The 13249-nt window shown below is 47.3% G+C and overlaps 2 protein-coding genes across 2 annotated transcripts; both read left to right on the top strand.

The window, feature by feature from the left end:
* The first annotated feature begins 340 nt into the window (after positions 1–340).
* P175DRAFT_0504264 (Rcd1-like cell differentiation family protein) lies at positions 341–2260 on the top strand. The gene is made up of 4 exons (XM_040897817.1): positions 341–1047; positions 1113–1268; positions 1336–1711; positions 1799–2260. Exons 1-4 carry the CDS (start codon positions 573–575, stop codon positions 1974–1976), a joined length of 1185 nt encoding a protein of 394 aa, XP_040749733.1. The 5' UTR covers positions 341–572; the 3' UTR covers positions 1977–2260.
* Positions 2261–3090: 830 nt separating this feature from the next.
* Positions 3091–5937, top strand: P175DRAFT_0511761 (putative PHD finger domain protein; the record flags this gene model as incomplete). The annotated part of the gene is made up of 5 exons (XM_040898613.1): positions 3091–3261; positions 3400–3497; positions 3563–3782; positions 3836–4678; positions 4729–5937. The coding sequence occupies 5 exons, from the start codon at positions 3091–3093 to the stop codon at positions 5935–5937; spliced, it is 2541 nt and encodes an 846-aa protein (XP_040749732.1).
* Positions 5938–13249: the final 7312 nt, after the last annotated feature.

Here is a 13249-nt window from a genome sequence, read left to right as displayed (position 1 = left end):
GCCAGACCAACTCGTGCTCCCTTTAGTGTAACACGCAAGGTAGCCGCTAGTTAGTGGTAGAAATCCACCTTTAGAGAAAACCCTTATTGGAAAAAAAAGGTATATCCTGAAGAAAATCCGATGTTATCTATTGGTGAACATGAAGGTCAAGATGAACCAAAGGACCTGAAATGCACACACGGTCCTCTTTACTCGTAGATCCTCGAACCTCGAGCAGCAGCGCCGTGTGGGTGGTGAGTGTGGCCTTAGTCAGTCGAACTCCCCGGTCGGAACCTGCGTCTCCCCGCCTCCCGGAACCCGAACTTCGCTCGCCTCGATCGATCGGTTCAAATCCATCCATCACTCCTCCTTCGACTTAAACCGTCAGTGCTCATCGCTCAGTCACCTTTCGCAACCGGCTACCAAAGATTGATCCATGAATTTTCCTTCGCCTTTAATTTTTTAATACCTCCTACCGCCGTTCAAGCCCTTCCTGCCCTCGTTTCAAATTTTCCGGTTGGTAAGGGCATTAGCATCATTACCCTGAGGATTTCGACTCTTGTCGTCGTGCTCTGATTCTTCACCGGCCCGTCATGCTTCAAACGCAAACCCAGCACGTATTTTCTCACCAGCATCAGTACCCGCAGGCTGATCCCTCCTGGTTGCAGCATCAGCAACAGCAGCAGCAGCAACACCATCAAGCCCAGCACCATCCGCATCAAGCCCAGCAGCATTCTTCCTTGGTTGCCCAACAACATGCCCAGGTTCAGGCCGCCGCAGCTGCCGCCGCCGCAGCTCAGCAGCAACACTACACCCGCATTGCTATGGCTAGCAATGCTGGGGCAGGAAACTCCGCTCAGGGAGTAGGCGCTGGAGGGATGGGCGGAGATGGTGCTCTGCCTAGTGCGGTTTCGATGATGGATGGTGGAATTAGTGACGAGAACCGCAAGGTTTTTATTTGGGTCGCGGAGCTTCTAGACCCGAATCGCAGAGAGGCCGCTCTAATGGAGCTCAGTAAGAAGAGAGAACAGGTGCCGGAGTTGGCACTGGTCATTTGGCATTCTTTCGGTACGGCTTCCCTCCCCCATGGCTCCTTATTGCTTCTAGAAACTAACTTCTTGTTGCACTGACAGGTGTCATGACCGCTTTGCTCCAGGAAATCATTTCCGTATATCCGCTGCTGAACCCCTCACAACTAACCGCTGCGGCTTCAAATCGGGTCTGCAACGCACTTGCTTTGCTGCAGTGCGTTGCATCTCATAATGAAACCCGTACTCTATTCCTGAACGGTATGTGGCGACTTTACCCTCGCAATGGGGAGAACACTGCCGCTAACAGAAGACGTTTTGAACCCAGCTCACATACCTCTCTTTCTTTACCCTTTCCTCAATACTACTTCAAAATCCCGACCTTTTGAATACCTCCGCCTCACCTCCTTGGGAGTTATTGGAGCGTTAGTCAAGAACGATTCCTCTGATGTCATCAACTTTCTTCTTACCACCGAAATTATTCCCCTCTGCCTCCGAATTATGGAGACTGGCTCCGAGTTGAGTAAAACGGTCGCTATTTTCATTGTACAGAAAATCCTGTTGGATGACATTGGCCTCGCCTATATCTGTGCGACATACGAGAGGTTCTATGCTGTTGGAACCGTTTTGAGCAATATGGTCACTCAGCTTGTGGAGCAACAGACAGTGAGACTTCTTAAGCACGTTGTGCGCTGCTTCCTTCGGTATGTCCCATCTTTTTCCAAACTAATCTCTCATAGACTTGTCTTGGAGTACAAATCTGTCAAACTCTCCGTACTGACTTTTAGTAGATTAAGCGACAACAGTCGCGCCCGCGAGGCCTTACGCCAGTGTCTCCCCGAACCTTTGAGAGATGCCACCTTCTCCTCGGTTCTCCGCGATGATGCAGCCACAAAACGCTGTCTCGCCCAGCTCCTCATTAACCTCTCGGATAACGTCTCCGACGGCGCACCAGGTGTTGCGATGTAAAAAGTTGAAAAGCATTTGTTTTCTTTCAATTTACTTGGTATATTTGATACACTTAACGACATGCATGGGTTAGGCTCAGGCGAAAACGGATTATAAGGCGCAAATTGTGGAATGACATTGCAACGACAAAAAGAAAACCATTTAAACGAACCCCAAAAAAGCGAAAGAAATTGAGCAAGAAACACCAGGAGCGAGAAGAGATAATACACTTGAAATAATGAACCAGAATGGAGGTTTCATCTGCATACCGGGCTGGGGCTGGTTTCTTGTCCACTCTTATTCAGGTTTTTTTTTTTTTTTTTTTTTTTTTTTTTGCTTTTCTATTCTTATTTTCTCCCACCTTGCTGTTTCCCCCTTTTCTGCTACCATTTTTCAATTTAGGTTTCTTATTACCTTATTCCCCTGTTTATTTACTCCTTTCTCCGTCATAATGGTATATGGCTGTTCGGTAGCGTGGGTATGATATGGATGGCGCTCTCTGTTTCAGTGGATTTTCCTTGTCTTCTACAGTCCCTTTCCATCACCCATACAAGTGAGATAGACCCTCTTTAAGCGAGAGATACCAAGATCTAGTTATGTGTTTCGTTGGTTGCTTGTGATTCTTTTGCGGTTGAATTTCCTGGTTGCCTTATAGTGTTGAATGGATTTCTTTCTTTGATTTCTCCTCTGTACTTGAACATTATTTAGTGTCCGCAGGAATACAGGTACCTCTTAAATTTCTCATAGGGAGAATTATCTTATTTCAGCCTCGCAGTAGAGAAACACTTAAATATAAATCCTCTTTTTGGCAAGCTGGGCTGCATCCCAGCCAGCCTTATCGGAGGCGTAATCGGCTCGCTAACATCACCTGACGGGAACCGGATCTCGACGCGCCTCCCGGAGATTCTGTGAGCTCATCCCGTCCTCTTTCTTGCTTGAACTCATTGCCAGCACCAACTTTCGGAGGATGCCATTTTCTGGATTTTAGGATTCAGCTTAACAATTCTGCCTGTGCGCGTTTGTCTTTTGTTGTCCACGCTTCCTCCTCTCCTCGGGTCCCTACCAGAATCCCTGGTCTGTGCGAATATTGCCCCTGCGCTGCGGCGCCTTTTTTTGACGGTCCCGAACCGCCCTCATGGTATCGCGAAAGCGCACCCGCTCCGAGGTGGACGCTCCTCCAGAGCAGCCACACGAGGAGCCTGGTTTGCTAACCCAGCTTCGAAATAGCTGGGAGTTTGCGAATCTCATGCAGTATATCGCAATCTTTGGGAAACTCATGAAAATCGATGAGGATTTTGGAATTGAAGTACGTGATTGGGTTTTGCAAATCCAGGGCTGAGCTTTTGCTTCTTGGGCCACCTGCTTGCACTGTGCTTCCCATGTGTCGCATGCCATGCTGCATAAGCTAATCTTCTTTCTCTCTTTTTTTTTGGTCTGAATTTAGGATTTGGAGAACGAATGTCTCAAACCTGGCACTTCAGAAAAGCTTCTCGAGATCGGGCTGTGTCTCCTCAAATGGGTTTCGTCGCATCGCGGCCTTACGTATGTGGTCATATTAGTGGATTCAAACGCGCAGTAGCTGACGAGAATACGTTTTGTGTTTATAGGTTTGATAACTTCGACGAATACACGCGACGGCAGTATAATGCGAAAGCTCCACACGTTCCCAATCCCTTCGGGTACGATGAAACCCCAAACAAGTTCTCAGAGTTCGACGTCTTCTTGAAACTGCGGGTCCTCCATCAGCTTACGATATGGACTTTTTGGAACCCCGATCGGATCCGTGATAAGATGCCAGAACAGAGGGAGATCGACCAAACACAATGGGTGAGTGCAATATGTCAAGAATATTTTCTGCGCCTACTAACACCTGTTTCAAGCGTATTGAGGAAGTAGGATACGATCGCGAAGGCCGCTACTACTACATTTTGGACGACAACAGACTTTACCGCCGTACCGATCCACCCCTCCCCCCTCCGAAGCCTGCTAAGTCGAAATCCAAGAGGAAGAGCGCTCGTGCCGTGAGGGCATCGAAAAGGAGGAGGGTTGTAGGCGCCGCATCTGACGACGATTCTGATGGGAATACCAATGGTATTCAAGCCGATGCTGCCCCTGATCCCTTTGCGAATATGAAGTGGGAATGCATCGCCATTACGCTTCCTGACTACCAGGAATTCTTAGACTCCATAAAGAATACGAGAGACGCGGACGAAAAGATTCTCAGAGATAGAATTGAGGAACAGGTATTGCCGGTGATTGAGAAGGAGGAAGCAGCTCAGGAGCGACAAAGAGCCAAGCGTGAGAAGGAGCTCGCCAACCTCCAGCTTCTCGCTGGCGCTAAAAGATCGAGCCGTATTGCCGAAAAGGCTGAGAAGGAGCGACACGATCGCGAGACTGTCGAGGCAGCGCAGAAGCGGGAGGTAGAATTGACAGCTGCTCGCAAGGAGGAGGAGAGGATGAAGAAGATGGAATCCGAAAGACGGTCTCGCATGATGACTCGGGAGCAACGCATCAAGGATCGTGAGAGGAAGCGTTTATTGCATGAAAGTGAGCTACAGAGGATAGAAGAAGAGCAAAAGAAGCTTGAAAGAGGCGAAAGCCGGGCTTCTGAGAGGCATCTCAGGGCAGAGTTGGAGAAGCAGAGGAAGAATTTGGAAGATCTTTCGCAGGAAGACGAATGGATATTCGATTGTTCCGGATGTGGTGTTCACGGAGAAAATCTGGTGAGTTTAACTAATCGAATCGGAGATGAGATTTGCTAAGTATTCGACAGGACGATGGCTCTCATAGTGTTGCATGCGAAAAGTGCAATGTGTGGCAGCACAGCAAGTGCCTTGGTATCGCACAAGATGAGGCTGAGCGCGAGGATTTCCATTTCGTCTGCAAGGACTGCAAGCGCCGCGAGGAGGAAGCGAAACTTCCCAAAATACCACCACTTAAGTTCCGCCTTGGTTCTTCTCCATCGCAAGATATTCATGGTCATGGAAGCCATGAAGATACACACACTGCACCAAAGCCTACTCCTACAAAAATGCATGATGCTTCGTCGATGGCAGTTAATGGGTCCCCATCCAAACAACCTGTGCTATCTCCACAATCTCATGCTCGAGCTCCAGTTTATACCGCACCCCTTTCATTCCCCCCGCCTTCCCCCGAACGTCGATCTCAGCCCATGCTTGCTGCTTCCTTCAGTCCTTCCCGTGCCCCGTTCTCTCCTTCAAAAGGGGTGAACGGACTAACTCCGTCTTTCCAAGAGCAACCTCCTAAATTACCGTCTATTCAACAGGCAACTCATCTTCCCCCTCTTGGCCGGGGACCTCTTCCTCCGGTCTCTTTTGGCTCACGGCGGCCTTCATCTTCTCACTCGATAAATAGCCTAGCTCTTCTATCTCCCATTCAAAATCGACCCTCGATGTCTCCTACTCAGGGTAATCGTGACGTTGGGCCTCTTGCAGGATTTCCCCCTATGGCGTCGTCTGACAGTAATGCACCGTGGACTCCGTTTGGCCACCATCAGACTCCACGCCCCAGCACTGCCAATCACCCGTCCTTTTCTTCGATTTCTAGTGCGAATGTATCGTTTATGGCCACACCTACTACGAACCGGTCCTCGACCCCTCAGAACTCGCAGCCTGTGCTACTTTCTGGCCTCAGTCCAACCAAACAATCACCACGACCTATGACTTCTGGAAGCTTAACCGGTGCCCCTATTCTACCACCAATCCAGAAACTTGAACCGAGCCCTAAGTTGATGGGCAGAAGCTCGCCCGATGCGCCCATTCCCCCGCCTGTAAAATGCATGACTCCAGAGCAGGAGGAGCGCCGGCAGAGGGAGAATGCCATGGGCTTCCACAGCCACTTCCCTTCAGCCTTGAATGGCCAGCCAGTGATGTCATCACCGTCGATCAATCGCATACCACCTTTAGAACCATCCGCGGCCCCGAAACCTGAAATGTCCCCTACCCAACCTAGCCAGCGATGAATGCAGACAGCACCAGCAACCCGTGTGGTAGATGTACTTGCAGAGGGGTTTAATTGCACCATGGTCTACATTCCAACAAAAGCGACCGCATGAGTTAGCTATCAGCTACTGGCTGTCATGACTCATTCTGCGACGCTATTGTGCGACGGGGTCGTGTGATATTAAATCGGGTTGTTTTCAGTTCGTCAAAGATTTGATCCCGGTGCAGATCTTGCCTGGAGTTGTGCTCGGCAAATCTTGAGAGGGCGGAAATATTAACGCGAGCAAATGGAGAGACTCTTTGCCCTGATCGACTCCGGTTAAGTGGATTTGAAGTGGATACAATACGCCAACAGTCAACACGGTTTAATCCGAAACACATTATTACATTTTTGATGCTTTCGCGCACAACCCTCTCGATCTTGATTCTAGTGTTGGCTGGCACTGTATGATATCATCGGATTGGCTGCTTCCTCTTATTTTCTTATCATTTTCCCTCTTTCTTTTCCTTCTGACATGCATTAGTCTTTCTTTCTTAATGTACTAACACTTGGAGGGCTGGCATGTTTCTTGCATTTATCTGCATACAGACAATACAACTAAATTACAGGTGGTGGCGTTTACATGAGACGGGTTTGGGATGAACATGCTACGCTATTAATTGTCTAATAAATCCAAAATATGTCATTTGGCTGGCTTCTTCCGGCCCCAATCAGTTAAAGTATGGATCTTGAATGCTTATTGTTCTCCACAAAAGCACCTATATCGCCCCTACCCTATAGATGACAGAACGGTAGCAAACCACTTCAGAGTCAGGGGTCGGTCGACCTTGTCGTGTAGGAGAGGATAGAGGGGCGTAAAAAAGAAACGAAGAAGAAAGAAAGAAAGAAAGGAAGGAAGGAATACTTTGTAAAACGTGCATCTGGGAGGAGCTCTTCTCAAGTTCTGGCCCATCCCAAGGCTAAAACCACTAACTTATGTATATATACCTGTTCTGGTATCTGACTGAGAAGACTTGGGATCCCTGCAGTGAGCTTAGAGCTCGGCAGCAAACAAATGTTCTCCGTACTCGAGAGGGAAGTATTTTTTTTTTTTCACGTACATAGATCCTAGGTAGTACTAGGATTGTGGGTGTGGGCTTCACAAGTGCATTGTCTTGTCTGGTACGCATTGTTTATTTGATGAGTGATATGTATACTAGAACAAGAGTATTGTCTTTTTTCATGAAGTACGGAGTATACGGAGTACTCAATGCTGTCTTATTCGGAGGTGGAGTAGGTATAGATAGTCGAGATGAATACACATATATAGACACCGCTCTCTCTCTCTCTCTCTCTCTCTCTCTCTCTCTCTGTGTGTGTGTGTGTGTCTCGGTCCAAAATCCGAAGGAAGGCTACCTAGGTAGGTACCTCCAGAATCGTTCCTGATATAAATCGGTACATGTACTCCGTATGTGAGCTCACACTCACCTACCTATATCACATCCATCCCAGATAGATAGCTGGACAAACAGCATGCATCTGAAGTAGCAATCGTAAACCAGGAGGTAGGTAGTACGTAGATCCAGATCAGATCCCGATACGAGATCCCGAAATCCTCCTAAATGCCTGGGATTGGTACTTTGGAATACCTAATATGCCGGTTTTGTCCGTGCCATGCAGCTGCTACTAGAAACAGCCGAGGATGGCAGCGAAACCATGTACGTACGGAGTACAGTACACTGTAGCACCTACGGACTCGAGTTACGAGTATGCAGGTCAAGTACGGAGTAAAGAATCCCTTGGCTTTATGCTGTCCCGGGCTTAGGTTGGGGTGGGTTTTACTCGTGCCTTATTTTTCCTTACTTTAGTTGATCCTAGTAGAGTAGTAAGTAAGTAAGCTCTACTCTAAGGTGATGTACGATGTAGCCGCCGGAAGAAATGGACGTGCATTATTAGCTATCTGTAGGGATGGGAACCGAACCAAGCCTGTACGTACGTTGAGTAGGGTACGGAGTACTTTGTATTTCATGTAAGGCTTACAGACGGGAGAGGGAGTATAGAGCAAATAGGGAGCTCTCGGGGTCTGGATACCTTTCCTCCGGGAACCTTCTCTTCTCTTACTCTTGCTTATGTATGTATCGGTTGTTCCACCGGACGGAGTATCCGGAGTACTAACCTACCAAAGGTTACAAGTCGTTGTCAGAGAGAACCCTTCACTAGTGATTGCAGGCCGGAATTCCCGCCCTCGATAAGCCATGATGATACATATGATGATGCTTAGCGAGTTGTTGGTTCCCATGCAGGCTGTGGAACGGTGGAGGATGGATGTGACGAGATTGACATTTACTTTTCCAATCTCAACGAGATGAAATGAATGAATGAATGAATGAAATGATTATCGTCATCTTCTGATATCGAACTTAGCCTAAGCGTTACAGGATGTCTACAGAGTCACTAAGTCACTAAGGTGCTTATCCAGCTCCATCTGGATAATGCTATTATTTACGCCGGATGGTACGGATACTCGTCGTCTGTATTTCGGAGACTATGTATGTATCGCGACCTAGGTAACGGAAACAAATGACCGGTTCGATCCAATAAATTTTTTTTTTTTTGGGGACGTCAAAATGAATCCAAACAATATGCAGAGCCCGCAAACCCCGTTGACGATCCATGGGACTCTCCCATGTCCAATGTGTCCGCGGGTTCCTTTGGCTTATCGCCGGAAATTATGCATTTTTTGGAACGTAGCTTTCGAATCCTCCGGTCCGAGGTCTGGCAGGCCTGACTGGGAAAGAGCGCCCGACTAGGAAGGAGTCTGTCTCACCAGGAGGCGTTGCTTACCTAACTCAAGTTGAACTGTTGACCTGTGCTTGGGTGATATATATTATACCCAATAAGCGGATTTTCATCAGGGAGGGGAAAAGTGACCACAAGTATGGAGATATCGGTGTAACTCATTTCCCCTTCTCCTGAGTACATACCTCAGTCCCCACCATCGCAAAGGAGATGAGCTCTCCTAAAGCCGAAGCCTACATGGGTCGTGTTCCGCGAATCACTTCATATTCTACTCCCGAGTATAGTCTTAAAAAGTCAAACTGAGATGGAGCAGCATAGCAGCTTAGCTAGTCTTCATTAACAGAAGAGACTAGGAATGACTCCGAATGAGTGTTCCTTGCCCGGGGGGAGGGGGGAGGGGAAGGAACCAACTATCACAGAAATGGGCAGACCCAGGCGCCTTAAAAGGGTCATTTTCAGCCTCTAACCAGTCTTTTCCCATGGACTAGGCATGGACACCTCAGTTCAATAGTCAATCGGTGGCTCGTATTACGTAGATTGTGTGCAGACAGAAAAGCTTTCCTCCTACATCCCCCCCCCGAGAAGCCCTGAGAAGAACTGAAAAGTAAGAACTCGGAGACATTCTGGCAGATCAATCTTGGCATCTCTTTTATTTCCTTTGAGTTTGATGTTACATTCTTAACCACCCTCAATTGATCGAGTGTTGTCTGTGTCTTATTTTGGACACGGTTTCTGTTGCCATCATCCATGACGATTTTAGGTGACATGAGAATGAGAGAGAGAGAAACCATTCCAGGCTAAAAAAAGAAGTTCTGCTGAAGAACCCCAAAGAAACAGCAAGATTAGAAAGAACGAGGCGCAGCGTGAACAGCACAGAATAAAAAAAGAAAATGTATTCTTAGGTAGTAGGGCCATTGCCCTGTGGAGCAAGACATTCTGAGACGAACAAGTAACAACAGCCATAAGGCTCAGGGTAGGAGCCCTGACGTTTGTCACCAGACCTCCATCAAGCAAGAACAAGACAGAATCAACAACCCTGATCATTGATGAGGGTCTGTGTCCCGCTCAATCACGCCGGATCCGGTAAGGGACGTGCTGCTAGATCGATCTAGCGCTCTGAAGAGGTCTTCCAGAACGTTGGTGACGGTGGATAGACTCGGCCAACCAGGAATGGGAGGGGTTGGAGGAGATGGTTCATCATTGTTGCCAGGGGTTTAGAGGAAGATCCCTGCTGCGCATCCTTCATCATGTCCTGTAGAACGCTTGGAGCAAGTAACACAGTCTAGGACAAAGGCATGCGAAGGCATGGCGAATAGCTTGAGCAGGTTACCTGTTGGTTCTGAGGTTGCTGTAACCAGCCGTCCCTTCTATGACGGAAGGTATATCGAGCTGAATGAACAAGTAAGCTGAGCTGGCTGCTGTACTTACTTGCCCTTCGAAATCTACATCCTAAACAAGTAACTAGTTGTGAATACCTACCCTATCAAGTTGAACCCTCCCGCCGGAATGCTCGATGAATAATTTAATCAATTAAACTTCATTCTAGCACTAAGCGGCTGATACTACTTTTAGTTTTGACCGTTGAATGAAAAAAAAAAGTGGGTTCCTCAACTAACCTTCTATCTACAGCCCGTCCCTGCACGGAACAAAGAAAAAAAAAAAAAAAAAAAAAAAAAACAAAAAAAGGAACTTTGGCTCCAGTTCCTGCACAAGCCATTCGAATCCATTCAGAATGTGCTTTAATAGTCGCAGATCATGGCTCGTGTGCCGCGCATGGCCTTGTAAGTCACCCCTCCTGCCCAAATCCACTTTTCAACGCTAAGCTAAGAACGAACTTTGTCAGACAACGAACGAGGGTCTCGAGGATCAATTGGGAGTGGGAGTGCATACAGAGTAGATAAAAGAGAATGGAGACTTGAAGGAAAAAAAAAAAAAAAAATGCAAGTGGTCGAAAATAGAACATAGAACTGCAAGCCGTTGTTGGCAGCAAGTCTTGGTCTTGCTTGATTCATGGCGGTTTCATCGAGTCCAACCCAGCCCCATCGTTGACGTTCCCGAGTCTGCTATCCTGGTTTCTGTAGCAGCCACCTGCGTACTCCCTGGTGCAGGGACCAATGGCTCAGAATAACAACGGCAGGGTAAGGTTGAGATAGAACTCAAATAGTTGACACGTAGTGGTGATTAGATAATTAGTGATCAATCAAATCAAATCAAATGTACTCAACATTGAACCTCGAGTAGGTATGTATATACTGATAGTAAAGTATAAAAGTATCGCTGCGATTATCTCCACAACAACATCCTAATGGAGTCAAGCGTACACGTGATAAAAAAGTATCCAAACTGAAGGTCTTACTACTAGTAACTAGATACCTAGCCATCCTAGCGGTTATACTAGTGACGAGGAGAGCAGAGCCTATTGGACCCCGTACTCACAGTCGAAACTACAAAAAAAAAAAAAAAAAAAGAAGGAGGGAAGAAGCAGAAACACCAAAGGTGTGTTATGCATACCGTCACTCCTGTCCAAACAGAATTAGGTATTAAAAATGAACTCAAATCTCCCATGCCTAGTGGTCCGCCGAAATTGAGTTAACACCGATCTAGATTAGGTTATCTCCATCATAGGTTGAAAATTACGGCGGAGTCCGTACTGAGGATAACTTTTCCGCTTACATACGCACTAGAAAAGGTACTATTGGCGATTTATTGGCGGGTAGGCTCGGGGGGTTTCTCTGGTTCCAAATCCTATTGGCGCACTGCTGGTGGTTAGGAGGTACTGAAGCCTGACAGACAGAGCATGCTCATGGGTTGACGATTGGGAATGGGGTCACCTGACCATGGACGAATCCTGTAGAGCCGCACGGAAATGAGAGTGCAAGGGGTTTGTGGCTGGCCCAGGCTCTGGTAATTGCGTGGTGATTTGGAATTCGGTACCTTGACACTGGATAAGTACTAATGTAATTCCTGCTAGTCAAAATCAGGAAGGAGTCAAGATTTGGGTACGACCATTGATCAACATTTATACATGTATAGGCAATTTGGGTGGGAGGTGGGCGGTCGGAAAGGTTGCTAGACATCAGAAACAGGTAAGGATAGGTGGTACAAACCTGGAGTGGGAGTGGGCGTAGTGGGTGGAAGTATCTATCCTAGATGAAGGAAGGGAAGAAGAACACACTTAGAGTCCAGAGGGGAGTTACAGGAAGAGAAGAGGAAAAGGCTGATTGTACTCATTCATCTGCACCCCACTGTGGAGAGTGATCTGCTCCTGTTGATAACTTGATAGTTAGTTAGCGTGACTGGATAAGTCATCCGGCCCAATGAAAAAGCCAATCATCGACCAGTTCTGTGTTACCTAAGTGTCATCCATCGGTGGGCCGCGGAGCCGTCATTTATTTATTACGGAATTTCCGTATTTATAGGGATGTATTACGGAGGTATTCTATTTTCCTGCCCAACAGTAAAGGCCAGATTCAGACACAAGGAATTATCCCTATCTACGTAGTACCTAGTATTATGAAGGAGGATAACTAAAAGAACATACAACCCCCAGGTTTTTTTTAGGTCTCTATAGAACATAAAGAAATGAAACACTGCTGTGATAGAATGCAACTCAACTTAATCTGTTTGGTTCCCAGCCGGCCCCAACATGGGGATTCTGCTGGCATCCGAACCACCCTTTTTCGCCCCATACATCCAAATTCCAACCCTCCTGCTAGGGACGGGATCGGGTTAGTTTCTGGATTCCATTTCCTCTTTTTGGTCCTTGCAGTATCTACTAGTGAGATGACATGTGGAGAGCAATACATGGCTTCTGCCTCTAGTTTTCTCCGTGCGAAAATTAAGGCAAGGTAAAAAGTTACGGCCAGCTGTACGGAGTACTCCGCATAGTACTCTCCTTTAGGTTCGGGGAACATATGAGGGGAAAGAAGAAGAAGAAGAAGAAGAAGCACGGAGGTTCCAAGGATATGTCCCATCACCTGAGAGACGACCAGCTATATCTCTGAAGGACTTGTCGTCAATGATTCCCCCCGCCACGAGCACGCCGCTTCTACCCATGGGACCGGTTCATGGTACTCTCCGTACTATGGGGTCAACTAGGATAAGACAGTGCCTGTATCCGCTCTCCATGCGTTCCATGGCATGCTATGGCATACCATGGCGAGAGGTTAAGTACCCAACTTGTCCGTGATGACGAAGAAGATATACTCTAATCTATCAGACTTTTCAAATTATTACAACTATTGCTTAACACCCGTCACGTAGCGACAGTATAGACTTTAGAATTCCGATTTGATTTTACGGGTTTAACTTCTTGGCCTCATCGAGACCTCCGCAAAGTCTCCAGTTAATTCGTCCGCGCTTGTTGATAGGTCCACTGCGCCTCATGGCCAGACCTCTACTCAATCTAAACACTAAAATCCAAGGGCGATCCGTCTATTCGTTCCCCCAGTTCCCCGAACCTCCTTCTTCTTTGCTCCACCGCTATCTCCGGGCGAATCCCTCCTGAATACCAGTAGAGTAGACGATTGGAAATTATTATTATTCTTCTTCTT

This window comes from Aspergillus ochraceoroseus (genome assembly GCF_002846915.1).
Source record: "Aspergillus ochraceoroseus IBT 24754 chromosome Unknown P175scaffold_8, whole genome shotgun sequence".
Taxonomy (NCBI): Eukaryota; Fungi; Ascomycota; class Eurotiomycetes; order Eurotiales; family Aspergillaceae; genus Aspergillus; species Aspergillus ochraceoroseus.
The sequence above is the reverse complement of the archived record's forward strand: the minus strand, read 5'-3'. Positions and strand labels throughout refer to the sequence as shown.

Bases quoted from the DNA above. Each gene is read 5' to 3' on its own strand.
- P175DRAFT_0504264 (XM_040897817.1), top strand. From the start codon at position 573: ATGCTTCAAACGCAAACCCAGCACGTATTTTCTCACCAGCATCAGTAC. The intron at 1,048-1,112 runs GTACGGCTTCCC...TTGCACTGACAG, and splicing joins GGTCATTTGGCATTCTTTCG to GTGTCATGACCGCTTTGCTC. The intron at 1,269-1,335 runs GTATGTGGCGAC...TTTTGAACCCAG, and splicing joins CCGTACTCTATTCCTGAACG to CTCACATACCTCTCTTTCTT.